This window comes from Cryptomeria japonica, chromosome 9 (assembly GCF_030272615.1).
Source record: "Cryptomeria japonica chromosome 9, Sugi_1.0, whole genome shotgun sequence".
Classification (NCBI taxonomy): domain Eukaryota; kingdom Viridiplantae; phylum Streptophyta; class Pinopsida; order Cupressales; family Cupressaceae; genus Cryptomeria; species Cryptomeria japonica.
Window position 1 is genome coordinate 177,585,943 of NC_081413.1, and position 19,710 is coordinate 177,605,652.

The following is a 19,710-nucleotide window of genomic DNA, read 5'->3' on the forward strand; positions in this document are numbered from 1 at the left end:
ATCAAATCAAATTTTTATATTATTACATCCTGTGTGCATCGTTATTTGGATTTGAGACATTAGATTTCCACAGTTTATAATGATAGTTGTTGTTGTGCTTCTGGATTCAATTGTGTGAGCTTTTCTTGGCATCAACGTTTCAGATTACATTCCATAATCCATCATCAGGATGCCAAAAAATGTGAGCTCTCTCATCCCGATGATGGATCATGGAATGTGATCCAAAACATTGATGTCAAAAAAAGCTCACACAGTTGAATCCACAAGCACAACTGTTATTTGCATTTCTAAACAAGAGAATTTTCATGATAAAATCCATCTGTTATTTGGATTTGAGACATTAGATTTCCACAGTTCATAATGATAGTTGTTGTGGTGCTTCTGGATTCAATTGTATGAGCTTTTTTTTGGCATCAATGTTTCAGATTACATTCCATAATCCATCACCAGGATGCCAAAAAATGTGATCCTAAACGTTGATGCCAAAAAATGCGAGCTCTCTCATCCTGATGATGGATCATGGAGTGTGATCCAAAACAATGATGCCAAAAAAAGCTCACACAGTTGAATCCAGAAGCACAACAACTATTATTTACATTTCTAAACAAGAGAATTTTCATGATAAAATCCAACAGAATTTTATTTATTAAAGATGACTAATCTTAAAAATACATCATACTCACAATTCCATCAATTATGTAGATTGCATTAATAGAGCTGAAATAAGGTAAACCAGAAGAAGAAGAACATCATTATTATATAAACATGAACCAAACCAGTAGATTTATATGCCCGAATCGAACACAGAATGAGACAGCGTACGCCCAACCAGTCGACCTATAAATCCAATCTGAGTTTGAAACTTATTTCCTTTTGCTACGACTCCATCAAAAGCCACTCCACAGAAATTCCAAGCCCTCCACCTCGGTGTCATAATCAGCATCAACGTAAGAGTTGCCATAACCAGAGACTTCATCTAAGCGAGGAGGAGTGAGTAGAAGAGCTTCAGCCATGTTGATAAGTAAATTTGGCGAATCAAATTGATGCAGCTCTTCATCAGAGTACTTAAGCTCGGTTCTTATCCTCTTTAGGCTGGTGCCCACTTCACCATTTTCATCATCTTTCGTACAACTTGTCTGCTTCTCAACTTCATCCATGTCACTTGAACTCACATCATGGGACTCCTTGCTATTTTCATCGCTAACATCGATTACATTTGCTAAAGCAGAATGAGTTGCAGAGTTTACAGAATGGCCAACATTTTCAAGAGAGGTGGTTGAATTGGAAGAGCGTGCGAAGGAGAATGCGGCCTCCGCAGCAGCCATTTGAATGTCACGAGGATGAAGAGAAGCCGGGCGAGGAAGCGAGTTAATCAAATGAGGGAAATTGGGCAGCGCAGATTTGCCCTTCAAACTCACAGCCGCCACATCGTAAGCTCGAGCCGCCATTTGAGGCGTAGCATATGAGCCCAACCATATCCTCTTCTTCTTCCCGGGTTCTCTTATCTCAGACACCCATCTCCCCCAGCTCCTGCGTCTCACGCCTCTATACATGGGAATCCTTTGCTTCTCGCCATCACAATCTATAATCTCATTGCTCGAATCCATGACGATAAAAACACAAATGCTTTAATGCACTCCACTAGTGAAAAATGACCTAATTTTTCATGCTCCAAACTATGGGAATACCCAATAAATTTATAGACCAGTGGAGCTCGCATATTACCAAAACATCATCATCAAGCTCACAGCTGGATTGCTTTGCAGGAGTTGCACGGTTTGCATGCCCATTGGGATAAAGCTGCAGTACCAGTGATTCAAATCGAATATACGCTATCTCCACCTATATCACTCTCACAGCAGAAATTTAACTCCTCCAAATACATGCCTTAGAACAAATCGATGGTTACACACATTCAAGCCCACAGCATTAGACAAGGGGGAAGATTGAGAATCTAGGGAACAAAACCAACTCTAACTATTCAAGCCCACAACATTAGACAAGGGGGAAAATTTAGAATCTAGGGAACATAACCAACTTGGGAAGGGTTAGATAACATGCATTATTGTCAATTTTTGATTAAATTGCATAGGTTTTTGTCTTAATGTTTAGACCACATTTTGTGATCCATCATCGAGAGAATTGGGCTATCAAAATGAAGGATGGTCAATGAATCATGGAATGCGATCTGACATATTGATAATCTCAAATATTGATGAAAGAATCATGCAACTTAATCCAAGATCATAATTGGACAAAGAGGAACATTTAGAATTTGGTTAACAAAACCAACTCAAGGGTCTGTGTGGAGTTAGGGGAATGGCTTAAACCACACACTAAGCTTACACTTCTAGGCTTAAAAGTGTTAAACACTCAAAGTTGACTGACATTTTCTAGGTTTAATATGTTGCTTAATGTATGTGGTCACGTGGCTTAAAAGTGTTAAAACACTTAGGGTTGATTAACATTCTCTAGGCCTAATATGTTGCTTAGTGTGTGTGATTTAAGGCTTGCCGAAATTAAGCCGTTACTACAAGACGCGTCATTTAGATTATTGTCGATTTTAGATTAAAATGTGTATGTTTTTGTCTCAATATTTAGATCACATTTTGTGATCCATCTAAAACGTGATCCCAAATATTAATAATCTCAAATTTTAATGAAATACTTACACAACTTAACCTAAAAGCAATGGTTAAAATTTGACATCACTCATGATGCATCACAAACATATGTCAGCAATGCGTTTCCCTGCGTACGATTCAATCAACTACATTACTTCTTCTAAAAGCAAGCTTCCCAAATTTTTCCCAATAACGTGGATCAATCTAGTGCATCAGTTCTTAGAGCTACGTACAAATTTGGCCTTTTAGTCAAGGGCCGATCCAAAGTACAAATTTAACTTTATCTGGGAAGAAGGTAAGAGATGTCTTCGTTGCACGAACAGGGAAAAAGATTGCAGGAGATTTACGATTGGTTGATTCAGTGATAATTTTCCATTTTGACGGTCCTTTGTTGTGACCTGCACCGTCGAATCCAACAACCCAATCGGTGGCATAGTTGTATCCATTAAAACAAATGACAAGCCAAAATGAGCTCAGAATTTGTCTCCTTGTGATAGGTCAAGAACATGTTTCTCATGATGTGAAAAAAGATTTTAATGATTTGAAGTTTTGTTTTCTGGTGATTTGAAGATGGAATCATTTGTTGAATTTGAGGTTGTTAACGTAGATTTTACATGGATTAGAATGCTTCACGCCCTCGTTCTGCTACTTTTAGTGCCTTCATCGATGTGTTCGTCATTGAAGGGTTTATTTGTCATTGTCTTAGCAGGTAATTACGTGTGGAGTTATTTAGATTACTGTAAATTTCTTATCAAAAATATTTGATGGGAGATTGTACACGTATGTCAAAATTTATAAAATTTATTTGGACCATTCACGATTGGAAATTTGTATTATTTTAGAGATAGTATATCATTAATTCCATTAGATTTATTGTATATATCAATTTTATATATTTTTTTAGTGTAGTAGTTCTAGTAGACATCATAGCTATTTTATGATATTAATGTTTTTATAATTCATATTCATGTAGAGTCTTATTAGATTGTCACATGACATGACAACTTAACAAATCATAACATTTTTTATTTTTTACCTACGTTAAAGTTTCAATATATTTTGTGATTTGTCTTCATTTATACTGTTGTTGACAAATATTGACAACTATCTCCTTTATTTACTCTTCATAAAGATAAACATTTTCTTTTCAAATCATTATTTTGTTAACGTTGTTTATAGTGTTCTTTGGTGTGAGTATGGTAGGGAGCAGAGTGGGAGAGAGAAAGCAAGAACAAAATGACATTGGAATATTCTACAAAAAACCTCATGCATTGTCACATAAATATGCCATCTATTATTTTTACTATAATTTAATTTATTTGTGCTCCCTAATTTATAAGTTTGATATTTATGTTTTCACATTAATATTTACACATGTATCAAATTTAGGAAATTTCTATATTCTTTCAAATTATAGTAAATTTAGCGAATTGGAAGATTGAATAACTATATAGATATGCATATAGAAAAATAGCATATTTACATAAGCAATTTCCTATAATCATAGAGATTATTATCCTACAAATGCAAAAGAGGAAGTTCGATGTAAATATGTATACCATCTATAGGAAAACCCTTTCTAAGTTTATCAATCAAAATTTAGAGCATTTGCATAGCCATTACCTAATCTTGTGACTTTTTAGGTTCCTTCTATATTTTTTAGTTGGATTCTCATTGTCTCCAAGTGTGCAACTTTTTTTTACTTGGACTAGATTCAATCTTACTAATCTTTATGGGGGAGAAAACTCTAGATTTTTTGTGAAATATATTCTTCTAGTTTATGTGTACCTAATTGCAACCTTGTGTAAACTATTATAAACAAGAAAGCATACTAAAAGATAGAAGAAAATTACAACACCCATTATCAATTCAATCTAAACATACCCATTTGAGTACACACTAATCATATGTATAGTAGGGTATGTGTGTAAGATGGGGACCGAAAAGTTGATTGAAATTGAATATTTAGTCATTAAATATTTGCAATTTTTAAAAATAGAATGATTCCTTAACATTTACATGTTTTTTATTAAGGCAAGGTAGATTTTTGACAAGATGCAAACATTGGTACACACTAAAGGAGGTTACCATGAGGTAAATGACAGTAGCCAAATCAACATTATATAACTCATTCAACTGCCAAATAGTTTCTAGATATCAATTTTCTATGGTATATGTGAGATTTTGCCAAGATCAAGAGGCAATGGAAAACACAAATAAGAGAGAACAAAATAGATGATAGAAATAAACTGTATTCTATCAAGATGAAAAATATGATCAACTGGATCATTAAGCATTACATACAATGAATTTAAGCCTTCTTATATAGGCAAGGCTATATGGATATGTGAGCACACAATCATGACATGTGGCTCAATAAGAAACAAGGGTAGGTAGGAAATAGGTGTGGATAGGTAGGAGAAACAATATAATAGTCCACATGAGGTGGATCACCCACTGAATGTGGAGTGTAACAACAAGATCAACACCATAAAAGGTGGAATTTCTCCTACACACACTATCCCAATGTGGCACAAACACCCAAGTGTCTCATACCCAAACTACTATGAAATGCATTTCCTAAGTAAACTTAGGTAAGTGTAATAATATCCAAGATGAATAATTATTTACACCAACAGTATATATCCTGGCAAGATGTGTGCCTTCATCAAGCACCCATATATCTTGAAAGAAGTAGTGTATGTATGTAAGTGTCATTTTCCCTAGTTGTGTCTAATCATAGGTTGTGGAGTTCTCTTAGTAGGTCTTGAGAAATTCATGATCTACCTTGGAATTCTCTCTACTTCTTCACCAAAATATCCAAGCAATCTTTTTGACAAAAATCTCTTCAAAGACCACAAAAATTGAATTCTCACAATCTTGGTCCCAATGTAGGTCCAACATTGAATAACGAGGAGAATCTTATTTTCATCAACATCTTTGACATGGAAATAATTATCCCATAAGCCTCTACCAACATGCGAGAACATATGGCGCATGAGATAATATTATTTGAAATCAAAATTCTTGTCATTGTCCATGATAGCCACCATTTGATTTTGCATTTTATCTAAAATCAATCTTGCAAAACCAAACTTTGTGTTCACCATAGAATCTTTAATATCTACTACCATGTATATTAGATGAATAGAAACCTTCAATTTTTTCTCTTCTCATAAGTTAGCTAACATAGAGAATGATATTTATTTATGAAGTAATCTTCAAAGGTCTCGAGGCCTAAAGACTCTTTCTCCATATGTTAAATCTTGATTGCCTTTGTATCTAACCCTTTGATTTGATGTCTTGCGATGTAAAAAATCTTTAACACATCCCTATGTGTTTGTGTTGGCAGTCTACACTCTTATGAGAATATCTGATGTTGTCATTGATGGCAACCACCTGGCAATCATCTGTCAACCCACCGACAGTTACTGGCAATAGACTTCTACATTCACCGACAGGCGCTTCACCGGCAGCTGCAATAATGGATACCGACACTCAAGCCAACATGGAATAAACTTTTGTTTATTGTTTTATCTTTTGTAAAATTCGACATGGCATATTGTAAAAGACTCATATATATATCTATGAGATATTATAGGTCATTTCATATGTGAATATGTAGTATAGGAGAAAGGATGATACATGATAGTTGATATTTTTGTATAAGGTGATATAGTTGACAACGAAGGTTTTGGTAATGGACTGAGCTTAAATCGGTAGTGGACCTAGCATAGTTGATGTTGGTTTAAAGCAGTACATTGTATTGGATTTTGATAATCCATTTTGTAAGTCAGTGAGACTTCTATTTTGTGATTGAGCAGTAAGCTCTAGGCTGCTAGCCTTCTTGCATGTCCAGGCCCCTCATTGTAAGTAATATTTATTCATTGGCCAGTGAGTGAATATTGTGGGTCACAAATCCCACCGAGGTTTTTCCCACACCAGGTTTCCTCGTTAAATATATTGTGTTATGGTGTGTTTTCTATGTTGTTTCTATTGTTCTTGTTTACTATATTAATTCTTATTTACCGGTACACTGTTTTGGGGTGCAAAGTTCTTAATAAGGTTAAATCTTCTGCTAACCGGTTAGACATTGATTCACCCCCCCCTCTTAGTGTCTTTGGGACTGTCATTGATTCTAACAGATTATTATTTGTCTCTAAAAGTGTGAAAATTAATAACTTTGTTTACTACTCTATTGAGATCAAAAACATCTAAAATGAGCTCATTTGTGAGGAAAATCATTTGATTTTCATTTATGAATAGAGTCTTCCTTGTGCTAGCATTATATGTCTGTGTCGTAGCTTTCATAAAGTGAGTATCGATGAACACATGGGGAATCACCAATTTTCCCATATATAACACCTAAGCATTTTTGAGAGAAAATGTGTAAATTCTTTAGATATACTAGCGTTTAAAAAGAGACCACCTAGACATTGGCAATTTTACATCCTTGCATCCTCTTGGGGAATCTATCAATTTGTCACTTTCCCCCCAAGGCCATATACATTGGAATTTATTTTAGATGGACTAGAACATTGCATGAAATGGTCCTCTTCAATCCCCCTTTTGATTGTTGAAGAATTGATAACTTTACTCATTTTTATAGACTTAGGGTTTATAGTCGAGGTTAATTTTTAACAATTCTCAATAATTAACTTCAATTATTCACTCAAAATCAATCATGGTAGAAAATATAATCTCATCAAATTTAATGGTGTTAAGTAAAATTTAAATTTAAACAAGCATTTATAGATTAAATTGTAGAAAATCCTAACTTTGAGATAATCATCACAAAGAGCTCAATTTGACAAAAAAATCTAGTAGTAATCAATTTTTTTTGTTGAAATGGTCTTAAAGATGTATTTATTTCATCCAAATGAGAAGATAAATTGACCAAAACTAGTCACCTCACCCTTACTCTATGTATGTTCTACCCCCCATGGAGTCTGGAACTAGTTGTTTTGAACTTTGAATATGGATTATTGATGTGATCAAATCTTGGCAAAGATCAAAACTTCAGATTAATCTAGACATATTTGGAAAAACCTTCACGCTTATAGAATATATATGGACCAATAAAATTATTTCATGCGGGGAAACACTTTCCACCATAAGTGACAATTAATACCATGTGTCGCAATTCCATACTAACGTAGTCAAAATTGGGACCCAACACTCTCCCACTAAAAGACAATGTTAGGCTCTCCTTTGCTCACCAAACCATAGGAGACCACGTTCATGTGGCACAATCATGTATTATAATAATTCCCTATAATTCTAACAACTTTTACATCATGGGGTTATTCTCCAATCAAATGATTCTCTATAGGACACACTACATACAAATCCTCGTAAAATAATGGGCCCGACCTAGCTAACACATGACATTATGACTCTAGGAGATTTGACAAGTCTAGAGCTCATGGATATCTGCTACTCCTCAATCTCTCTTATAAATACTTAAGGCTTAGGACCTTAGAAAAAATTAAAGATTTAATGGGGTTAACAGGTTGCTAGGACAAGGTGGCTAGTAAAGCTCATCCTAGATACATAAGGTTGTAACATAAAGGATTAGTTACTAAGATTCTAAAGTCAAATTAAAAATATAATGCAGGGAAAAGATGAAAGTAGGGATAGGCCAAGGGTTTAACACTTAGTAAAAAATTTCTAGGGTTTAAGGAGAGTAAGTCCTACAAAATTTTGCAAAGGGCTCTAGACCAAATAGATAGAGATAACTAGTTTGGAAAGGAAAGTTAGAGAGAGGTAGGTAGAGAGATTTAGAGGGAGAGAAAGGAAGGGAGAGAGGAAGAAGTGAGATAGAGATAAGAATAGATGGAAGGAGGTAGAGAGGAGATATATAAGTAGAGAGGGAGGGAGGTTGAGCTAGTTAGAGAGAGGGAAAGATGATATAAAGAAAGAGTAAGAGGGGAGAGTGTGTGATAGAAAGAAAGAATAGAGGTAAAGAGAAAGAAAAAAAGAGGATATAGAGAAAAGTAGAGAGAAATATCAAGAGATAAAGATAAAGAGAGGAAATATAGAGAGAAATGGAGAGGGGGGGAGGGAGAGATATGTAGAGAGAGGAGGAGGGGAGATATAAATAAATATATAGAGGGAAGGTCTTAGAGAGAGGAGGTAGGGATAGGAAATTATATGTAGATAAATAGAGGTGGGGAGGTAGTGATTAGGAGGTATGTAGAGAGAGGGATATGGGAGATAGAGATAAAAAGATAGATAGAAGTCATGTGAGAGAGAGCGAGAAAGAGACAGAGACATAGAGAAGATATTATGTGTGGGGTGGGTAGAGAGAGGAAGAGGGTAGATAGAGAGTAGAGAGAAAAGGGTGAGAGGGAGGTAGAGAGATAGGTTTAGGGCTTTGGGGAGAGAGAGGAGAGAGTGTGATATAGAGACATTTAGAGAGAAAGGGAGACATGGAGAGTGATGGAGAGAGACAGAGACAAAGACATAGACATAGAGAGAGAGAGAGAGAGAGAGAGAGAGAGAGAGAGAGAGAGAGAGAGAGAGAGAGAGAGAGAGAGAGAGAGAGAGAGAGAGAGAGAGAGAGAGAGAGAGAGAGACGATAGAAGCCTTCTAATTACTAAAATTTAACTAAGTCTAAAAAATTACCAAATTTAGGGTTTGGGTGAGAGAGGAAGGAATTAGAGAATGATGATAGGATCTTGTTGATTACTAAAATTTGACTGACTAAAAATTTATAAAATCTTCTTAAACCTAGAATCTTCATTATTACTCCTAAATATTTCAAACCACTCTCAAGCATCCTACCAATATATAAATAATTATTATGCTTATTGAAATATTTTCTCACACTTTAAAAATATTATTTTACTAAAGATAATGAGTCTAATATTTAGATGAAGATGAGAGGTCAAAGGAACTTCTTCTTCTTCACAATGCAAGCATGTTATAGTGTATTTCTATTATTGCCTTGTACTGACCTTGAAGCCTAGGCTAGGCCACTACCAAGACATAATGTAAACTTCATAGTATAGCACTAGCATCCTATAATATTCTCTCATTATAATATGAGTGCATTATTTCTTGGTAGTTATCGAGCCTAGGCTCAATCACTACCAAGCCATAATTTGAGTGTGTCATAATCCACTCACATTATGTCTTGGATGGGACCAAAACCGGTTTGGCCACTTTTTGATTGTACATCTTTTTGTAGCACTTACCCATATAAATTTTTCGTAGATAATTTACTAATACTCATGTACGATGGACCCATTCTAAATTTATATATGATCTTCTTGGTCTTGTTTCATCCTAGTATCATAATTTACACTTATATCTATGGTCAAACTTTGGCACCTGATATTTCACAGAACAATATGAAAAAGTCCTCTAATCCATGTGTCATTTTACTATCCTTGATGATACCTTATATGAAAATGGATTTGGTGGCTTCTTACTAAGGTATTTAAGTACATAGTAGAGGCTAATATTATAATTGGAAAGGTTCATGATGGCATTTGTAGTTCTTATATACTAGTGGCATGATCCTAGATAAGAAGCTTCTAAGAAAATGTTACTACTAGACATAGATGAACCTTTGAATATATGTCATCTATGAATCATTCCAACTGAATTTTTTTTTAAAAAATTCCTCTAGTGAAAACAACGTTTTCGTGTTGCCTTAGAAAAGTACCATGTTGAAAACCTACTCAAAAATTCCATGTGTATATCTAGGCTCTATTATATTTCAATTATTATTCATGGTGTTTTTGTTGGTGTTACATTTTATTTCAACTCCAGTGATGTAGATGCACATGTTTCCTATTCCTTTGAGTTTGTACTTTGTATCCCCCATGCAATTCATAAAGGCCCTTCTATATATTTTGAATTAATTTCTATTCATTTAAACTTTAGAGAGGAGTAGAGTGATAGTTCTTTATCTTCTCATGATGATTCGTTTTATGGCGCACATCATTTAAAAGCACTGACTGTATATTTTTATAGAGATATTAAAGATTGTACACGAAGATGATAAAATGTAGAGGTTAAATGAATTAAACATAAAAATCAATTACCTTTCCTCTTCTTTCTTGAGCCAAAGTAATGCACCCAACTCACTTGAATTTCTACTTTGTTGATTTGAATATGGATTTCTCGGTATATCAGCATGATGACAATGATTCTCTGGTATAAATTTGAGCATAATGATAGTTTGCATTCAAGTAATGGATAAGCAAAGGGAAGATGCTCCAATTTATAATTTGTTGTTGGAAGAATAGAGAGTCAAGTTGTAATGAGGCATGAAGGGATAAGATTGCATGAGAGGAGGTGAAATGGATTGAACAATTAGCCTTGCAACAAGCTCCACAAGATGGGGACATGTGAAGAAAGCAAATGTCATGGGAAAGAGAGTAAGGTGTGCTCACACATGTGCGAGCACCTATTGAGAAGAAAAAGAAGATGACAAGTGGAAGACGTATAAGATTGTAAAGATGACAAATGGAGAAAAGATAAGAGTTTTGGGAAGAGTAGATCCTCACACATCAGAGAGAACTATATAAAATATTTGGTCAAAAGAAGACTTGGAAGTGGGAAATTGACATGTGCATGCATGCATCTATGAATATTTGGAGGACTCCTGACACATGACTATAGGTTTGGGGATTTTGGAGAATTAAATATTTGCTGAAAATGTTAATGATGATTAAGAGGATGATTAGTTAATTAATAAAGGAATTAATTAACTAATCAAGATAGAAGAATTTAAGGATTTGGGCTATGGTTGAGTTTAGGTAAATTAAATTAATCAACCTTTAGGAAGAATTAACTAGAAACATAATTAAATATCAATTAATTTCTTAGGAATAATAATTAATTAAATATAATTTAATTAATTATTAGAATAGGAAGAATTAGGCTAGATGAATTTGAATTAAACTAAAAGATGTTAGATCAAAGTTTTATGTTCATATTATACTCATACACATAATTTATTGATGCATTAATATATATGTTTGGTGATACACTAGTTAAAAAAGCTAATAATAATTTTCTCCAAGGAGGATTTTTGATATACTTCCAAGCTTTGTATGTAATTTTTTATGTTATTTTACTATTTAATTATTGCATATTATTTTTGTATACATCTTCTACAATTCCTTTAGCAATTCCCATAGATTCTTATTTTCATCATGGCTTATATGCCTTTTAATACACATGATATTTCCTTTTTGGATCCTTTTATTCATTCACATGTTTATATTTATGTTTGTGTGTGTGAGTAAGAGAGGGAGGGAGGGAGGGAGGGAAAAGGGTCGAGAGGGAGAAAATACTTCTAGAGGCCTATATTATACATCTCATTTTGAGAAAACACATGAAGAGAGAATGCGTAAGGAAAACAACAACAAAAGGATCTTTTACAATTTTTATTTTGTAAGTGTGAGGATAATGTGTCATATATTGATAATATGTATTTTCCATCCACCTCCACTATAAATATAATATGCATTCACACATGAATCCAAAGGGTAGTAGAGTACTATCTTTCATATTATTTAAACTACATCATGGGTGGATTGAACCATTTATATTGTTGCATTGTTGATAAATAGGAAAGAATTAAAAATCAAAGATTTAACTAATTACATATTGCATAAGCTACTGTCATATTGCATCATGTCTTATCCATCACCAACTAGTTTTATAACACATTTTCTTAATATAAGGTGTGATAGTAGAGGTTGTCCATTTTTTCATTTACCTTCCAAATTTCTTTTTTCATATAAATTCATGAGAAGTTTATTGCTAAATTATTGTTAACAAGCTCTAGTAGTCATTAATTTGCATGGATACGCCAGATGCTCCTATAACTTCTTTTGTGGATCTAGTTATTAATTTCATTGCAGATTTTCATTATAACATTAGACCTAAGATAACTTATTACCATACATTCGAAGAAAAAAATATATCAGTTAGTGATGGCTTTAACCTCAACTACTAATTTAAATTTTATACTATTGAATGGTTATCTTTAAAGTTTACTTATTGATAGTTTATTTTCACTCATGAAAATATAAGTGTTTTGAATGCCTTATCATTTACTTTTAGATTTATGTGTTGTTATATACAAATATGAGCATACATTATTGAAAAATACTAGATTGTCTCATTATGTTGTTAACACTTCTTCTCATTCCAACGTGAAGAGAGAATCACCTATTTTTTATCATAATTAGAATCATCATGATCAAACAAAAAAAATAAGATGAGGATAGTTCACTACACAAAAGAAACCCAGATGTAATATTTTGTTGATGAATAGGCCTTCTCTATTAATAAGAAATATTAAAGTACATATTCACAAAAAAAGGTCGGGGGATACAAGATCACCCCGCGAGAGTCACTTGGCCAGCGGCCGAAAACAAAAAAAAATGACAACAAGATATTCATCAAAAAATTCCTCATGCAGCCAAAGCAGTGGCAGCTGAGGGAGGAGGAACAAGATCATCTTTTTTGCCCCATACATTAGTGGGGCCAGGAGTCCAGTCTGGAACAGACCACCCATCTTCAGGATCTTTTTCAATTTCTTGTTCCTCCTTCTTGGGAGGCGAGATCGTCAATTCCAGGTGAGGAAACTTAGAGGTGGTGGTAGATGGCCACCCAGAATCAGCAGCAGGAGGAGAAAAGGCCACGAGAGCATCAGAGGGCCACCTCGAGCCAAAGCCATGCCACGGAGGGGAAGCCAAGTAACGACGCCAAGGAACATCTCTCCCACCCGAGGGGCAGCGGGGAGGCTAGGACCGCGTCAGTGGCCACGGGCCGGAGTACGGTCAACAGAGACAAAGTCCGGCGGTGCTTGGGAAATCGCACAAGGGGAATTACCCCAGTGTTGAAGGAGCTCCTAAAGGTGGGCCACCTCAAGGGCCACCTTGTCAGCTTGAACCTGAAAATGCATTAATACATTATTACAAAGGCAAGCTTTAGCATAAAGTGAAACATTAATATCCAAGTAGCTGTGAGAAAAAATAACAGCATTTCTATCCTTCCAAAGAGTGAAAAAGATCTCCATTCTAAAAGCATGCCATATCTGGGAGAATTTATAGGGGATTATAGGCGAATCACCTAGAAGAGCCATGTCTCAGGAAAATGGCTCAAGCTGAAAAGGTCGAAAAAAGTCATGAATCCAGCTCCAATACCGTTGAGCTCTTCTACAGAACCAAAAGATGTGCATAAAAGTTTCTAGGTGACCATAAAAAGGGCATCGAGGGTCAGGAAATCCCAAATGTTTGAGTCTGGAACCCAAAGTAAGGCCTTGAAAGAGAACACACCAAGAAAAGTGAGCAATCTTAGGCTCGATGATGGCAGACTAGACAACCAAAAACCTAAATCTCCAGGCAGTCTAGAAAGACTGCAAGTGCCACCACTGGTTGAGAGTATGAACCATAGGCAAATGAGGAACCAACCAGAGATAACCCATTTTGGATTTGTAGTTGGTAAAAGGAGTCCAAGGATACCACTTCTAGTCTTTCCACCAAGGTCTAACAAACCAAATACCAAGCTTATGAAGAAAATTTGAGGGAAGGGCCAAAACCAAAAGGTCATAAGTCTGTCGATCTGGCCGAGATACGCGAAATTGGTCCTAGAGGTCCTCCCAAGACCGGAGGCTCATAGTAGATCTAGAAAAAATATCCTTAGAGGTACAAATGTCATGCTTGTGAAAGCGTAGATCACTGACACCTTGAATTTTGGCCAAAGGTAACCCTTGCACCTAAAAAGGAGGGGACCACCAGAGGTTGTGTTGATTTATGGATAACCCATCCTGAAATCCATTGCCGACCCACCACAGCCAAGGCTTGATAGCTTCCCAAGAATGCCAGATACTTTTGACCATAAAAGAACCCTGTATCTGAACAGGGTCTGTCATGGTGAGCAAGGTTTGCAAGCCTATCCCTATCCAGGTTGGCCTTTTAGAAGGAAAGCCTAAAGAAATACAATGTTGGAAAGAATTTTCTAGGCCTCATCTCCAGATAAGGCTCTAATAACCCATTTAACACATATGGCCAGCCCTTGGTTCTGGGTGGAAATAAGGCGGAGACCATCGGATTCCTTGGGGAGACAACAGTACTCCCAAGAAACCCTATGAAAATCATGATGGTTAGACTCTAAGGCCCAAAGAAAGGTCCGCAGAAGTCTTTCCAACTTCATGTAAGAGGTCTTTGAAGGAGCCTAACATGAAGAATAGTAAACATGGGTGGCGACCAACACTTGGAACATACTTGGAATTTACTAGTCAAAGAAAGAGGCTTGGTGATCTAGTAGGCAATCTTTTTCTCGATTTTGTCTAAGACAGCTTGCCAGAGATCCGAAGGAGAAGCTTGGAAGGCAAAAGGAATGCCCAGAAAGTGAAATATTTCACCATACTGAAGCCATTTCTAGTCATACTGAAGGATCCAAGGCCGAGCAGGAAGAAAGGACTATCTATAACATTATGTCTTGTGCCACTGAATGGCCGAACCAGAAGCCAAGAAAAAAGTGTTAAGACACTGAAGAGCGGATTGCACATTATCTTCATCCTCAATGAGAGTGAGAAAGGAATCATCGACGAAGTGGCCATTGACAAGCTAGGAAGGTGACTTAGGTGGGGAGATACCACAGACACGCTCAAAAGCGATAGCATTAGCAAGTAAGTAACCAAACCCTTCTGCAACAAGAACATATAAGGTAGGAGCCAAAGGGCACCCCTGATGAATGGATCTGAAAAGGCCAAAAGCCTCAGACTGCAAGCCATTAATGGTAATGCAAGCCAAGGCATCCCCGAATAGCATCTGCATAGACTGGATGAATCGGGGACCAAAGCCTAGGGCTTTGAGCATAGCCAAGATAAAAGAACATTCAGTGCGATCATATGCTTTAGAAAAGTCAATCTTAAGAAACATTGCCCATCGTTGAGAGCATCTGGCCCAATCCATACCTTCCCAAACAACAATAATATTATCCAGAATAAACCTGGATTTAATGAATCCAGTCTGTTTTGGGCGGACAATAAGTGGTAGGAGATGTCAAATCTTAAGGGCCAAAGCTTTGGCAATGATCTTATAAGAGACATTAAGCAAGGTGATAGGCCACCAATTGCAAATGTCCTCTGGGTCCCCAGCCTTAGGGATAAACTTGATGTTACCCCAATTAATCATTTTTTCCAAGGAGCGGGAATGAAAAGCTTCCAGATAGACCTTATGAAGGTCAGGACAAACACAAGGCCAAAGAGCTTTGTATAATTAATAGGGGAAGCTATCACAACTCGGGGCTTTGTCATCTGCCATAGAAAAAGCGGCTTCTTTGAGATCATCAATGGTTAGTAAGAGATCACATAAGGCTTGTTGTGAGTCAGAGAGTCATTTGGGAACAACAGCTAAGCAATCTTGTAAGGCTTGGGTTCTGGCTGGAGAATCTCCCTGCACTGTGAACACCTTCTCATAATGATGGACAAAGGCTTGCAATATGTTAGGAAGCTCGGTGAGAAGAGCCTGTCCTTCTTTTATTTTCTTAATCCCAATAGAGGTATGATGAGCATGTATATCTAGGAAGAATTCCTTAGAAGCTCTATCACCCACCTTAAGCCAGTGTAATCTGGCTTTGATTTGAGCTCCTCTAGCAGAGTGACTATTAGCAACTTGCTTCTGATGATGGAGTTGGGCTAAATGAAGTTGCAGGGTAGAATCAAAAGGATTCAAAGCCAAAGATTTTGTGGCGACACATAGAGCTTTGGTGGTCACATCATACGACTGCCTGCAGTAGATGGCAAGTTGCCTACCATAAATGCGCAAAAACCTCACAGAGTGGGAAATGGCGTCATGCCACCACTCAATCCAACCAGCGTGATGACAGGGCCTTGGCTCAAGATTCCACACTCTTTGAATGTGGCCCATCATGGACTGATGGTGAAGAAGAGACTTGTTGAGGTAGAATTGCATTTTGGAAAGACGCTACCTAGCTGTCTGCCATTCAATGCTAAAATTTATGGGGAAGTGGTCTAGCAGTGTCACATCAACCAGAGGAGTGACGAGTAGACCAAGATCTTCAGAAAAAGAGAAAAAAGATTGCGCAGATATCATAGCACGATCAAGCCTTTTAAGAATTCTGTCAAAGTCAGCTTTGAAATTAGACCAAGAGTACCACACCCCACCAGGATGGCAACGATTGGTGTTGGGATCGAAAAGACCCAATTTATTGCGCATATAATACCAAGCTTCCCTCTCTCCAGTTGTCCAATGGAAAGGCAAAAAACCATCCTTATCAGAAGCCACCTCAACCATATTGAAATCCCCACACATGAACCATGTGGCAAGTGGAAGATTATTCGCAATCCATTGCCAGAGGTATGATCTTTCAAGCGAATCATTGGGAGCATAAACATTAACGATCCCAACGGAATGATTATCAATAGAAAGCAAAACCCAGACGATGCATTGCATGGGATCAACCCCATGAGAAATAACTGTAGAGCACCACCGAGGTGAAAGGAGAGTGACAACTCTCCCTCGACCAGCTTCATGCTAGAATGAAAAAACAAGGTTATCTAGCCAAATAACATGGCATGCAACATTAAGCATGAAACCTATAATTTCAACTTCCAAGAGGCAAAGAACATCCAGGCCTACAATATGTTGATGAAAATCTCGAATAGAATACTTTCTGGCAAGGTCTGTGAGACCTCGAACATTCCATGAGATGTAATTCATGACAAAACCAACATATCATTTTTGTCCCCAAGAGAGGAGAAACTATTGCGTAAAAAATATTGTTCCCCACTGGAGATGACTTGTCATTTTTCTGAACCACCATCTATAGTCTCAGCACGCCCTGAAGGGCTGCAAGAACGACGTAGAGAGTGTGGAGCAGAATTGCAGACACAGCTTGAGGAGTGTGCACCCAAGGGGGGTGAGCAACACCCTCAGAAGAAGCATTCCCCTGTTGAGCAGGGTTTGAAACCGGAGTGGGAGCGGCCTAGGAAGACAGAGACTACACAGGAGGACCCATTGTCAGTTGAGAACTAGAACCGACGGGAGTCTTTTGGGCCGAAACCACAGGGGTTTTTCCTTTACGAACCGCCGTGGTCAATTCATCCTTCTTGGCTCCCTCCATTGGTCGAGAGCCAGATTCCTTAACAAGGGGTTTTAATTTCGGAGTTGCCAAGGGACAATCCCTGATCTTGTGATCCGTTGATTGGCATCAATAACAAGTGTTGGGTAAGTTCAGATAAAGCAGATCAATAGTTTCTTTCAAGTTGCGAGAAAGGCCGACCTCAACACATACCCTCTTTTGAGGGCAAGCATTAAAAAAATGGCCTGGCTCGAGGCAAACAACTTTGCCAACAGACTGAGCAATGGTTTGCATGAAGGGACAACAAGGCAAAGGAAGACCAGGGAACTCAACCTAGACTGGAACTCACATTTTTTTGTCATCTGAAACAGAAAAATCGCGAGACCAACGCTGGAAGACCAGAAGGGACAACCTAACAGTCCACAGACCATGAGAGAGAATAGCCTCGACATGGGAAGGGTTTCAAAAGAGAAACAAAAAAAAACCTTTCGTGAGACTTTGGACACCATCAAGCCTGACTCCGTGAGGAGACCAAGCTTTGGCGACTCAGTCTCGAAGCATGCTTTCCAGAGGGATCCTACCCACAAAATATCCTATCAAAGTACATTTTTCAAGCCAGTCACAGGCATTGTCAAAGTCCTGAACAGGAAGTACAACATCAGGCGAGGACATACCTCGTGAAACATTTTCGAGACAAACTTGCGAGGGCGTTTGCTCGGTGGTGCCATGAGGTTCTGTTGCAACAACTCCAACAGCAGCATAAACTGTTGGGCAAAAGTTGGTCGGAGCCATAATAAACACAAAAAATCCTGTAGTAAATGCGGTTTGAAACACACAGGACGGAACACGCAAATATTTGAACACTTTAGACACGAAAATTTATCACTTTACCTCTAGCTAAATAGATATGCCTACATATATACCACATAAGTTTGAAAAAAAATATTCTTATTATCATATTTATAATTATCCTATAAATCTTGATTAGGTTGAAATATAAAATTTAAAGTATTGTTAATTAAAAAATTACAAATTGATGATAATTAAATAAAATTGTATTATGAACATTCTTTAAATATGGAGACTAGATAATAAAAAAAATTGGTTGATTTAATTGTACTAAGTAGTAAATAAACCTAAATGTTCTTAGATCTTATGATTTTATCTCTTCATACATAGTTTAAAAACATAAGAATATTTATCGAATTTGCAGAATGTGGGGGCCGACTTTTAATTTTGTTTGGTCTCTCGTTTGTTTCATCCACATTTGGAAGGATGGAGAAGATTATTTGAAATGTGGTTGGTGGAGTGGACGGTGAAAATCTCAACACTAGCGAGTACAATTCATATACAATTCAATGGCCGGTGTCGACTGATTAAACTCAAGCCTTTGAATTCCATGCCATAGAGTTGAATTGGCAGAATGAACTTAAAAAACTTTTAGGCGTTTAACAATTGGTAGATCCAGACAAATAAGTTTTCTGATTGTGTCAGTGTGAAACCCAAAACTCATCTTCAGCGCAGGTTCCCGTATGATTCACATGATCACATATTTTTCTAGGTTAACATTTTGTCAACAATATATTAGCCCATGTTTATATATAACGAGGTATGTGGTCAAGGATGCATTGGAAATGACAGCTTACATCTTTTTGAATTCATGAATGAAGGGTCACATATATGTTTCATAACAATGTGTCCAAGTAATCATTTAGCATTGGATCATAAGGAAAGGTATTATATCTTTGACTAGTGATATTAAGTATTACATCACCTTTCTCTATAAGAAGGGTCAACATTTAAATTATGAATAGAGAAGGGGAAAGGGATTCAAAAGAAGAAACTAAAGATCAAGAAAGAACTAGATAAAAGATTTGAACATGTGTGTTATAACTGATGAGTTATTATAATTGAAGGTTGAATTCAATTTTATTTATAAGGTATTGGTGTATTTTCATATTGAATTAATAAAACATTGTTTTTATAGATTTTTGTATAAATAAATTCA

The 19,710-nt window shown here is 36.6% G+C and overlaps 1 protein-coding gene across 1 annotated transcript; it reads right to left on the bottom strand.

Annotated features, from left to right (window-relative positions):
- Positions 1-887: 887 nt before the first annotated feature.
- On the bottom strand, positions 888-1,607 carry LOC131038505 (ethylene-responsive transcription factor ERF024-like). The gene has a single exon (XM_057970954.1). The coding sequence runs from the start codon at positions 1,605-1,607 to the stop codon at positions 888-890; it is 720 nt and encodes a 239-aa protein (XP_057826937.1).
- Between the last annotated feature and the right edge of the window lie 18,103 nt (positions 1,608-19,710).

Coding starts and splice junctions, on each gene's coding strand:
- LOC131038505 (XM_057970954.1), bottom strand. CDS start 1,607: ATGGATTCGAGCAATGAGATTATAGATTGTGATGGCGAGAAGCAAAGG.